Genomic DNA, 12,802 nt, shown 5'->3' on the forward strand with positions numbered 1-12,802 from the left:
GTACTGTCGTCGCCATGCACCTCTTTGTCTATACGGGGCTGCGCTCTGCTATGCGCGCCCTTTATCCGCAATTTCCTACGGAACCACAGACACTTGAAGCACTACAACTGATATACACCACCACTTCCAAAGCCAAGCTAGTCACTAGTCTTTACCAGGCGTCACAGAGGGATGTAACTGTTGGGGGTGCATCGGCGTTGGCTAAATGGAATGCCATGCTGCCTGATCCGCTGTCTGAAGATGATTGGTTTAGTAGTTGCCACTTAACGGGTCAGCTGACAGCAAATGGCAATTTACGATATGTGCATTTTAAATATCTGCATTAGATGTGCTACACCCCAGCTCAGCTTCATAAATCTGGGTTGCGGGAAGCTGACAATTGTAAACGCTGTTGCGCACCTGGTGCCAACTTCTATCATTTAGCTTGGGAGTGCCCAAAAGTGCATGAATATTGGAGGTCATTAACACACATTTTATGCCTGATGGTTGAGGAATCTGTTGCATGCAGCCCACAAGTGTGCCTGCTGGGTGTCATCTCTAAAATTAAGGTGTCCAATAAGAAGTTTGTAGCCATAGCACTATTGTTGCCTAAACGCAGGGTCTTCATATGCTAGGGGGGCAGGCTTGCTCCTACCACTAAACTATGGTTGCAAGATCTGACTTACTGTCGAGATCAGCTAACATGCTACGCAGAGGAACTACCTACTACATCTAAACCACAAGACATCTGGGGGCACACTCACGTCTTACCTACTATCGATACCTGACATCTGATGCCCATTATGTTTTGTAAGAATGCAACACTAGACAATACCGTAAACTGCATTTTTAATCAATGTCCTGTCGGTATGACCCTGCGCCATTGAGTTGTGTAATACTGTGATCTGTTAAATGTGATATTCTGATCTGTCCATGCTGTACCAATGCTTTGAACTGGATCCTTGTCTGTTGTTCATTACTTTTGAAAATGTATAAATATATATATATATTTTTTAAACCTAGAGGATTGTTGCCTGAGTATGTAAGATATGTGTAACCTGATAGTTCTTTACTCGGAGACTACAGCATGTAGTATGTCTATCCTGAGGTGTGGATTTGCAAGCCGAACCCTGAGATATCATTATAGCATTTGATTGTTCCACTGTTTGAAGTCTGTGCTAGTTCAATCTAGAAGGGACCGCTCTGACAACTGAATCTATAAGGTTTCCAAAGCTTAATGGATGTAAATTACTCCTTGGGAGATGATAAAGGCATAGGTGACAAAGGCATATCAGCTGTAGGGACAGCAACAGTTTGTAACTTTTCCTCTGTAAAAGCTCCTTTCTGATCAACAGAAGCATCAGGCATCAGAAAGCTATTCTGAGGGTAGCTAGATAGCAGAGTTGAAACTGGCTCTGAGGAAGAGGTTAAAGACTTCTACCATCCTCTCTTCCTTCTCCTATAGTTGGCGAGACAGTGCTCTTTTTTAATGCTTTTTATGTCTCTGTTCAGCTGAGAGAGATCTTGATGTTGGCATGGATGAAGTCCTTGATCTGGTTCTTGATCGCAGATGAAATTCGGACTCTCCTTCAACAACAATGAGGCCATAAAATGTTTAGCCTTGCTCGCCCTCAGCATCTTAGGATACATTTGTTGACATAGGTCACATGATGCAGGTTCATGTTCCTTTCCAAAGCACCAGATGCAGGAGGCGTGAGGGTCAGTAACCAACGCGTCTGAAACTGAAAGACTTGGGGTGTCAAAGAGTGAAAATTCTTTAATAATTTTGTCGAAAAACAATGTAAAAGCGCAGAAATGAAAATGTTGAGAAAAAACAATGGTCCTGGATCTTGCCTGTTCAAAGGAAAAGTAGTGATGTCCCGGCACACAAAGCGCCTTATATGTAGGTCAACATGTCATTTTTGGTGGAGCTATGAGACACTGCTGCCTATTCAGAGTAGCACCACCTAACACTGGTGAGGAGAAGTAGGTAGGTTAACATTTCTAGAAATTTCTGGCACCTGGGAAGGGATGCAAATAAGGAATTTCCAAGAGGCACCACATGCATCAGAAAGAACTTTACGGTAGGTAACTTTTTCTTTTAACCCTGACTTGGTAAACCGGAGAAGAGGTTCTCAACTTGAACTTGAATACTTTAATATCTGTGCACAGCTCCTTCATGTCTACGAATCACTTTGGGTGTGCACTATTAAAACTATTATATAACTTAATGTAGACCTTGACATTGAGTCTGCAGCCTGTGAGCCTTCTTCTACAGACATTCAATGTATTATATGTCTTTTCAGTATCCACATTTTTCCAACAAACTGCTCCAAGCAAGCACACACTTCGCTCTGAAATCCTTAGCTTGAGCCATTCCAATATCGTGAGCTCATTTACAACTTTATAGCGTAATTATTGTATTATGTTTTACATTGTTATTTCTCCCTTTTGTTTTTAAAATAGTTTTCATTGTTTTTTCTTACATGTAATCATATAACAAAACCTTCCATTTTAGCTGCAAATATTCACTTTACAAAAAACGTACGTTTATGCATGTGCATTTTTGTCCTTATAATGTGTACCCTCTTTCTTATCATTTATAACAGACACGTAAGTCTTGTCACATTTCCAGCCCCCCCCTCTGGCCCCAGCAATATGGAGTTCAGTCTGGCTGTAACTATGATTCAAGGTTTGAGTGTTCTGCAGTATTGCCCTTTTTATGTTTCCCTTTTCTTTTTGTGATCTGACGTGGTTCACTTAAAAATACATGGGGGCTGATTACGATGTCGGTTGGAACGCATTCCGATCAACTCAGTTTCGGAATGGTTTCTGACTGACTTGGTTCGGAGAGTCCGACCAACCGATTACGATGTTTCCGAACACCATTCGGTCGGACTCTCATTGACTTTAATGGGAGCCTGTGTTCCGACCGACAACACAGGCTCCTAATGAAAGAAAGTGGAGGGCACTGAAAAGCTCACACCCTGTGGTGGGCACCTCATGGTGCCTGCCACACTGTGCATGGTTGGAAAGAAGGGATCGATGGGTACCCCCACAGGCCCCAACCGGAGTCCTCTGGGTGAAGGGAGGCCTGCTATGGGCCCCCAAAGTCAGATTCTGACAGTCGATCCATGTCGGACAGACCGATTCAGAAAGGCTGTCCGAATCTGACATGGTAATCGCTTGATCGGAAACACGGCCCATAGAGACATACGGGTCGGCTCCGACCGACTCGGTGTCTCCAAATGCCGTTTGGTGCGAGTTTGAACGAGTCTGACAGTCCGAACAGTTTCTGACCATCGAAATCGGTCGGTCGTAAATGTTTCTGAGTTGGTCAGAAACAAGGCTTCCGAATCGCATTCGGACTAACCGAATGGCATTTGGAGCCTTTTCGACCGACATCGTAATCGTCCCCTTAGTCTTGGGCGACATTCTAACTCCCCGTAAATTGTGCTCAAGTAATAAAGTGCTGGAAACCATGTCTTGTTTTTTTTTACAACAAATGTTATTGAATTTTCCATCCAAAGGGGGAGAGCCCCCAACAAATCACATTCATACAAGGCAATGCACATACGTATGTTAGGTGTTGCCGAGGGTATCCTTCAGGAAGCTATAAAATACCCACCCCAACAGCCCCCACCACCCACCTCCCCCATCCCTGCACCATCCAACCCGCTTGAAAGACTAAACAGGCATATATATATATGAGTACATCTCCGCGCCAACCAATCCATGAGTAGGAGTGGAACCTCACGTGATGGTAAGTCTGTCTTTGAGATCTTGATTCGTGGGCGTGTGAGACATCAAAAGAGCAATACCCCGATACTTGGCCCATGCAGCCCAGATTTTCCTGTGCCTCTTCGGGCAAACCCTGGCCTGAAACACCGCCACCTCGGCAAACATGCATTTATCCAATGTGGATTTCCAGGCAGCCACCCCAGGGGGGGAAGAGGACTTCCATTGCTGGGCAATGCCGCGCTTAGCCAGTGTGAGCCCCAGGAAAAGAAGGTGTCTCTTATAGATGTTCCTCCTATATCGTCAGTACTATGGAGGAGGGTCAGGCGCGAATCGTCCGGGAGGTCCCACCCCAGTATCCGCCCCAGGCAGGACAGCATGTCTTTTTTTAAAGTTATGTTTGACATTGATGATTTGGACGGGCAGTTTCTCCATTGCAAGATTTTCCCAAACAATTGTACTATCAATGGGATGGTTCTTGTTTCACGTTCTTGCAAACATTGTTGTTGCTTTTACTAAGAGCAGGGTTAATATTACTCCAATAGCATTTGTGATATATTCCACCCATCTGGGCATACTCTCAGTTTTTATGTTTCTGGCTTTTTCTGCTATGGGGTACCCCACTGTACCCTTAATAGCAGCTAGTATGTCCTTCCAGAAGCTTGCGATCAATGGCGTGTCTCCGATGTCCCTTCATCTCTTCCAACAGCTAGCTGATGCCCTCAGGAATATGAATGAATGACTATTGGACTTGTAGAGCGCAAACTTAGCCCATGGGCGTCAAGGCACTATTTGCAGAACTGAAAGGTGCAGACATATGGCATGCTTATACTGAAGTCTGTGAGAAAAGCCAGGTTTTTAAGGCTTTACGGAAGAGAGAGTGGGACACCTGACTAGAGAGCTCTTCCGGGAGGGAGTTCCACAGCTTAGCCGCAGCAGTGGAGAAGGCTCTACCTCCCCACTTTGCCTTCTTAAACCTCGGAAAACAACAAGGAAGCTTTAAATTTACTGGCATCTTTAAAAATGTTTAATCTTAATATTCAATCCCTGATTCCTACCCATAAAGCTGGCCATCTCTTGGACCCGATCTTTGCCAACTGGGAGGGGGTGGCAGTGCAACCCCCCAGTAAGGTATTATGGTCGGACCATTTTCTGGTGGACTTCACCATTTGTGGGGAGTCCAAACCACTGTCTAGTTCCAAATTGACAGCAGGCAAACGTAGGCAATGGGGGAAAATTAAGCAGGATGAGTTAGAGCTGGCTTTAAAAAGAAGCAGCCCCCCACTTAAAAATAGTGTTGATGAAGCCTGGACTGACTATGAAAAGTGGCTGTCAGGAGCCTTAGATGAAACTGCCCCGTGGACTATTAAGGCCCCAGCGAGGCGCTCGAAAACAGCTCAGTGGATCAATGCTGATTTAAAAGCTTGTAAAACGGATTGTAAAAAGCTGGAGCGCATTTGGCGCAGTAAATATGATGACTCGGCCAGACTCAATTATAAAAAGAGTATAAAGAGTTATCATAAACTGATTAGATCTACCAAACGCAACTTCTTAAAGAACAGAATTGAATTGGCAGAGAACTCTACTAGAGAGCTCTTTGTTATCTACAAGGAACTCACCTCATTGGAGAGAGCTATAGCTCCTGACCTGCAACTTTCCAGAGGTACTGGAAGAATCCCTTAGGGATGCCTTCAATAGCAGGGAGAGGACCAACAAAGGGTGCCTTAATCAGTTTGCGGTGCCTAATACCACGGAGTTGCTGAATATTATCTGTAGCATTAAATCTGGCTCCCGAAGCATGTGGCCCGCCCTAACGTCTTTAGGAATCAAGCTGAGCTTTTGACGACTTATATAGGACACATGGCAAAACTGTCCTTTTTAACTAGCCACATACCTCAAGACTGGAAAATAGCGCAGGTCATCCCCATAAAGAAAAAACCTCATCTGAGTGCTGCGCAGTTGGATAACTATCGACTTATATCACTGCTGCCTTTTTGCGCTAAGGTGGTGGAAAAGATAGTTAACAAGCAGCTCTCTGAATACCTGGATAGGGGACTACATCTGCATCCCTCACAGTTAGGATTCAGAACACACCACTCGGCTGAGTCGGCCCTCCTTTTCTCCACCGAGCTATTAAGGAGTAGAGTGGATGAGGGGAAGACAGCCGCGCTCCTTCTATTAGATCTGAGCGCGGCATTTGACACCGTCTCTCATCCCCTGCTGCTCTCTCGTCTTAGCGAGGTTGGCGTTGAGGGCCTGGCTCACGAGTGGATGCGTACATTTTTGGCGAATAGGCAATTTCAAGTCCACTGTCCACCCTTTAAATCTGAGCTGCGATCGCTCAGACATGGGGTGCCTCAGGGCTCGATTCTGAGCCCGACTTTGTTTAATCTCTACATGGCGCCCCTGGCTAAGTTGGTTGAGGCGTACGGGGTTGAGATAGTGTCATATGCTGATGACACCCAGCTGGTAGTGACACTGTCTCAGCCTCCGGAAGAGGCCTCAGCCAACTTTACAGCCTATCTGAGCGGATTAGCGGGATGGATGAATACAAATTGTCTACGGCTCAACGCTAACAAAACTGAACTCCTGGTGTTGGGGAAATCTCCATCCATTTGGTCATCGACATGGTGGCCTAAAGAACTTGGCACCGTTCCTAAACCGTTGGAACGGGTCAAGAATTTAGGGGTCAAATTGGATGAGACTCTATCCTTTGATCACCATACCAGAGGGATAGCAGGCAAATGCTACGGGATTCTTAAGATCTTACGCAAGACACTGGACTCGCTTCCTGCTAACAGCAGGAAAAGTTAATCCATACTCTGGTGACGCCCCATCTCGACTACAGAAACGTGTTATACTTAGGTCTGAATAGGAAATGCCTTCATAGGCTTCAATGTGTTCAAAACTCAGCAGCTAGATTGGCTCTTAACCTCTCTAGAAGATCTTCAGGGAAACAAGCCTTAGTGCGTCTCCATTGGCTACCCATACGTGAGCGCATTAAATTTAAAGCATGTGTATGACCCACCGCATTGCTTACGAGAGAGGTCCCGTATATCTTCAAAAACTACTTACCAAGCACTACCCTAATCGTTATTTACGATCTCAAGGCCGTATGCTCTTTCAGGTGCCCAGAATCCAGCGGTCACGGATGGGTGGTCGTCATTCAAATATTTGGCCAGCAAACAGTGGAATGACCTCCCCATTGAGCTCCGTATGGAGCCATCTGAAGGAAGCTTCAGGCGCAAACTGAAAACCTACCTTTTTCCTAAATTTTGAGATCCTTCACCCTTTCCTTTAGCGGCTTTTCTTTTCTTTGGGGTTCTGCTCTAGTAATTGGTTTTAAAGCGCGGGGACACACTGTTTCCTAGTGTAACCATGCGCTATACAAATGGTACCATTATTATTATTATTATTATTATTATTACTGTTAACAGATTTTTATCTGAACACCGGAGCTGTCTGCTGGGAACATAACAATGGAAATCGCCTTAATCCCATCTGGGCCTGAACCATAATAGGCCTCTTGAATCAGGCACAGTGTTTTGAAGAGGATCCTATGGTCCAAAGGAAGCCAGTGCAGCGACCTGATGGAGGCTGGGACTGAATGGAATTTCGGTAGATTCATCACCAGCCTGGCCTCAGCATTTTGCACCAGCTGCAGACGTCACACTAGGCCTTTATTAATGCCCAAATAAAGGGCATTACAATAGTCCAGTCTGGATGTTACCAAGGCAATAACAGCCTGCTGGCGTGCTTCAAAGGAGAGGAAATGGGCGATTTTTGTAAGGATCCTGATGATCCAGAAACATGTGGACACTGTCCTGCTGACCTGCAGACTAAGGGAAAGTGAGTTATCCACTATTACCTCAAGGCTTTTCCATGGAATACTGAGCAGGGGCAGACACCAAGAGTGTCCGGCCACCAGTCACTGGACCAGATCTCCAGTTTACTGCCGAAAATCAGGACCTCAGTCTTCTCTCCTTTCAATTTCATAACATTTTCCACCATCCAGGAGGAGATTGTCTGCATGCAGTTCCTGAAATTAAGGGCAGAATCCCTGATACTGTGAGAGATGGACACCATTATTTGGGTGTCGTCCGCATAGGACTGCATCTCTAACCCAAAGGTTCTCACAACCTTAGCCAGTGGGGCAACATAGATGTTAAAAAATGTTGGGCTCAGGGAGGATCCCTGAGGAACACCACACGACAGTGGTTTGGAGGCCGAGTAAAATTGGCCGAATTTCACAGTCTGTGCCCGATCACTGAGAAAGGAGGCAAGAAGCCCCAAGGCCGAGCCTCTGATCCCTATCTCTCTGAGGCGTTCAACCAGCCTCAGAGGGGACAGGGTATCAAAGGCTGCGGTAAGGTCAAGTAAAACAAGCAAGGTGGTATGCCCTGCGTCTACTTGAATACGGATATTGTTGAATACAGCAGTCAATGCTGTTTCCGTACTATGGTGGCTTCTAAATCCGTGTGTGAGCCATTGAGCAATAGGTGATCGTTTAGGTATGCACTGAGATGAGAATTAAGGTACGTTTCCAGAATCTTAGCTGGAACAGGAAGTAAGGAGATCGGCCGATAATTCTTCAGTTCTACAGGGTCCAGAGAAGGCTTCTTCAGAAGTGGCTTCCCCACTGCCGTTTCCACAGATTTCCCTTTGTAGATAGTGGTCGGAGTTCTTAGTCTTGTGTCTGGTGAAGATTTGATTCCATTGGTTCCAGAGAATCCCCTCACTGTATCTCAAAGGGTGTTTTCTGTCTGGTTGTAGCGTTCCTGTTAAGGACTTACATTGATAATATCTAAACCTTTCATCTTCAGGGAAATGTTAGGTTTTCCTACAGTTTTCAAATGATCTGACTTACCTCTTGGCGAAGAGATCCTCTACTCTATCCTTCCTAGCAAAGGCTCCTACCTCACAAGTCGGGTTTTTAGTCTCAAACTCTTTCGTAAATTGAAGCAGTGTTAGGGTGGTCCTGAGGGATTCAGGGATGTTGTTCTATATCCAGGGTGCATAGGTGGAAAAGGGGTGTTGCCATGTTTTTTCTTTTTTTACACCACTTAATCTCAGTCTGATAGCGTCCTGCCGGCGGACGTGCCAGAAAGATGAGCTTGTCTGCAAGATTAGCGGGATGCTGTTCATGACAGTGTTGTAAATGGTGCAGCTGGTTTTGAAGATAGTACGGGCTGGCAACGGGAGCCAATGGAGTTTTTCATCACATTGGGGTGATGTGATCATATTTCTTCAGGCCCTGGATGACCCATGCTACGGTGTGTAGGATGCAATGCTTAATTTGAGCTGGTGGTTTCCTGTGCTCGGCACCGGCACTTAATTCTTAGCACCTCCGCTTGTGACAGCCTACCACATGTTGGCGCTGTCTGCCAGATTTGGGTGTGAGCACAACAACAGCTAATTATTAATATAATATCCATTAACAATCACTTATACATGCCACCCAAGCCCATTCTTACAGCTTTGGCGGCCTTGAATAGTATGAATTGTTACACTTGTAGGAATGTGATGGCTAGTAGTTGTGTTACTGTAATTGGCAGTACTGGCAGGGGCAATGGATGGTGCAAGCTGCTGTGTCCTCTTGACTGGGGCCCTGGCACTTGTTTTACAAATCAACCACTGGTGGGATGCTCTACGGGGTGCCAGTGTGGAGTCTGAGAGGTCATTACCCCATCCAGATGCAAGAGTATGAGGGTTAAGACAGCAGTTCTGAAGTTGCTTTGTCGAAGAAATGGTTGTACTTTCTTTAGAAGAGAGAGCTGGTACCCCTTCATCTTTGTGTATTTTGGCAGTGTGTTCATTGAGGGGGAGGTTGGTGCCCAGGGTGAATGCAAGTGACATGGGGTTCAATCACAGTTGAGGTTTGAAGCAATCAGGGTTCCTGTAATTGAGCCAGGTTTGTACGGTTTCTTGTTTGTTGTACATAGCAAAGTATGGTATATAAGAATAGTATGTCTTTCATCTGCATATGTGTTTGCGTAGGACTTGCACTATTGCGGTAATTGCTGTGAATTTAAGCAATGGCAGTTGCTGTGTATGCACTTGACCGGAGAGGACAAGCTGGATTTGCATCTGACCAAGTAGATTTTACTGTTTCACTTAAGTGGAGATGATACTTTAGTATTGACTGATATGACATAACAATAACCACAACATATTTATTTACAGGAAGATACACGTTTGGAATACAGTGCTCCGTCGCTAACAAACACAGTGAGTATACACATTTTTAATGCTGGTAATTACCATGGGATTTTCCTTACCATATGTCTGTGATCCTGACTCCGTTGTTGAGCATTTCCCACTCGGACAGGATCCACTGTCAAAGCGGTTACCACCTTTTTCAGGGGAAAGTATCAGGTAATTTCTCATGTTTTGATATTGCAGAAGGGTGCCCCCATATAAACTTTGCTAAATCCTATGCCTTCTTTTTTAACTTGGCAAACTCACCTGTGTGTACCTTAATATCATTTAGAAATAATATGAATCGTTTTAAAATGCTTAGAAGGGATTTTATATTTCAGAAGGAAAGAAGTGCGAGTTTTTGCAGGTCTTTTCATTTTTATGTGTTGAATTTGATATAAAAATGCCTGCCATGTTGGTAAAATACTGGCCACGCGGCAAACCTGCCTGTCAAATGTGATTTGGCTTATAATCTATCTGTATTTACTCCGAGCTGCAGACAGCACAGCTTGAAACATGCAGCAGTGAATGATCATCTATGTTTCTAAGCTATGCTCTCTATAGCTGGTTTCATTTCATTGTTGCATTGTATTGTTTTGTAACTGCATTTTTATATAGCACTTACTACCCCTGATGAGGGTTTGAAGCACTTTTTGGTGGGTACAATGCTACTCTGTTACCAAAGTTAGTGGTTCATCCAATGGTGATGAATTATTGTTTTAAATTTGTTTTTTATTGGGTAGCATGCTACTGAGGTCCTGATTTAGATCTTGGCGGATAGGTTACTCCATTACAGCAGTGACAGATATCGCTTCCATCAGAATATAAATCCCATAGGATATAATGGGATTCATTTCGGCGACCGGCATATCCGTCGCCGTTGTGATCTAAATCAGGCCCTAAGTTAGTATACACACTGTGCACAGCACGATTTTGTGGGAGTAGTGACTCAACACTGCTCTGCACCACTGTGACATGTGAATCCTGCGAAGCCTTTCTAGCTCTCAGCATAAACCTGCTTCACTTCTATCATAATATGGACTAGAAATGTGTTCAAGCCTCCTTTCATACAAGAAGTAGAGAATGTATAAGGGCACACAAAGCATGAGGGAGCTGTCATGGCCCATAAGTGTTTAGGAGGGCTGTATCCACCTTTGAAGCTGTCAACAAGAATAACAAATGCATACATTCATTCCTATATCTGCCACCTGGGTCTAACATGGTTTTGATTTCATTGAATTAAGTCGTTGAATTGCAAACCTGCCAGACCACCTGTTCAATGCACTGTGAGCTCTGGCTACTCTGCCGTTGTCTGCCTTTGTTAGACATAGTTCATATAAGAAGAAAATAGCACACCTTGTTTTCCAAATTTACTTTTGTACTTAAACCGTTTACATTTAATAAGGCTGTGTTAGCATCACCAGGAGCTCATGCTCACCGGTTTACCTTGTGTGTGAAAGTACAAACCTCTAAACGTCCTACCACTCCTGCAATCCAGGTATCTTTCAGGTCCTTCTATCTCATGAGAAGTGTGACCAGTTATGGTTTGCTTTAATCTGGCAGCGTAAAAGTGTAGTGAGTTTTTTTTGTATTTTAGAGTTCAGGGAAGAGTAGCACTAAGGGGAAGTAAGGGTTTTTTTGGTCTAGGGTAGCAGGAGATTTTTAGGATTTGGGAAGAGTAGCACTATGGGATAGTTAGGTGATTGTAGGATTACTGCAAGGGTATAAATATGAGCTAGCTCTGGGTTTTTAGGGTTCAGGGATGGTGGGTGTAAAAGGGTAGTAAGGGGTTAGGGTTTATGTGAGATTAGCGGTAACAGTTTTTTAAGGTTCATAGAAGGGTAGCCATAAGGTGAAGAAAGGTGTTTTTATGCTTAGGAAAGGGTAGCGTTAAGGGATAGGAAATGGGTTTTAGGATTCAGGGAAGAGTAGTGTTGAGAGGCACTATGGGGTTGGAAGCTTTTCAGGGATTGGTAGTGTTATGGGACAGGTAGGGGCTTTTAGATTTAAGGAAGTGAAGCATTAAGGTGTAGTAAGGGGGTTTTATGGTTCAGGGAAGGATAACATTAAGAAGTTAGGAGTTTTAAGTTTTCATGGACTGGAAGCGTTAAGGGGTACTATTGGGTTTCTTAGGATACAGTTAGATAAATTAAAGAGTGCATCTACTAAAAACGACTTAAAATTCGACAGTTTTGGAATTGTTATGTGTAATAATGAAGGACACAACATTATTACCTCGACAGTTTAAATTAAGTTTTAATATGCTGTCATGTGTTATGGAGTTTATTAAACCAGAGTTTAAACCTGGTTTAAACCATAGCTATAGACCCTATTGTGTGTTGTATTTAAAAAAAACTCTCCCTTTTGTTACTTTGAAAGTTGGAGGTTAAACTTTTAATCTGATTTTCATCTTTAATGAACAATTTCACAGCTGCGTGGCGTGACAACAAAGGGTCATTATTATTTAATAGAGTCATGAAGTAATGTGCGCAGCATTGCAGAAGGGCTTCCCACTTCCCGCGCTGACATCTGAGATTATGGAGTAAAAGGCGCTTAAGTGTTTTCATTTGTTTTCGAAAGGGTTCTTGTGGGTTTTCTGGAGGCCTGAAAGAACCGCACCTCATGAGCTGTCTTTCACATTGCAGACTTTCAACAAGGCCGTGGGCGCGTTCAGTCAGTCGGTGTTTTACCTCGAGACCTTGAAAGCCTTGACTGCCACCTCTGCAGGGAAGTTCGTGGTGTGGGACACCATCGGCCCCAAGTCCTTCGCGCCGGACCCGTCGCTGCGGCCGCACCAGAAGCGCGCGCTGAAGCTGATGCCCGTGCAGGAGGAGGCCATCACCGTGCTCACCGTCTTTGACAGGTAATGAGCATCTCTGCGCAATTA

General features: G+C 44.5%; 1 protein-coding gene across 1 annotated transcript in view; it reads left to right on the forward strand.

Annotated features, from left to right (window-relative positions):
* CFAP251 (cilia and flagella associated protein 251) overlaps nucleotides 1–12,802 on the forward strand; it is a 591,575-nt gene that overhangs the window by 190,833 nt on the left and 387,940 nt on the right. The window contains exons 9-10 of the mRNA XM_078667546.1: nucleotides 9,901–9,945; nucleotides 12,561–12,778. Of these exons, the coding sequence (XP_078523672.1) occupies nucleotides 9,901–9,945; nucleotides 12,561–12,778 (263 nt within the window). The remainder of the gene's footprint in view (nucleotides 1–9,900; nucleotides 9,946–12,560; nucleotides 12,779–12,802) is intronic.

Source organism: Lissotriton helveticus, chromosome 11 (genome assembly GCF_964261635.1).
Source record: "Lissotriton helveticus chromosome 11, aLisHel1.1, whole genome shotgun sequence".
NCBI lineage: Eukaryota > Metazoa > Chordata > Amphibia > Caudata > Salamandridae > Lissotriton > Lissotriton helveticus.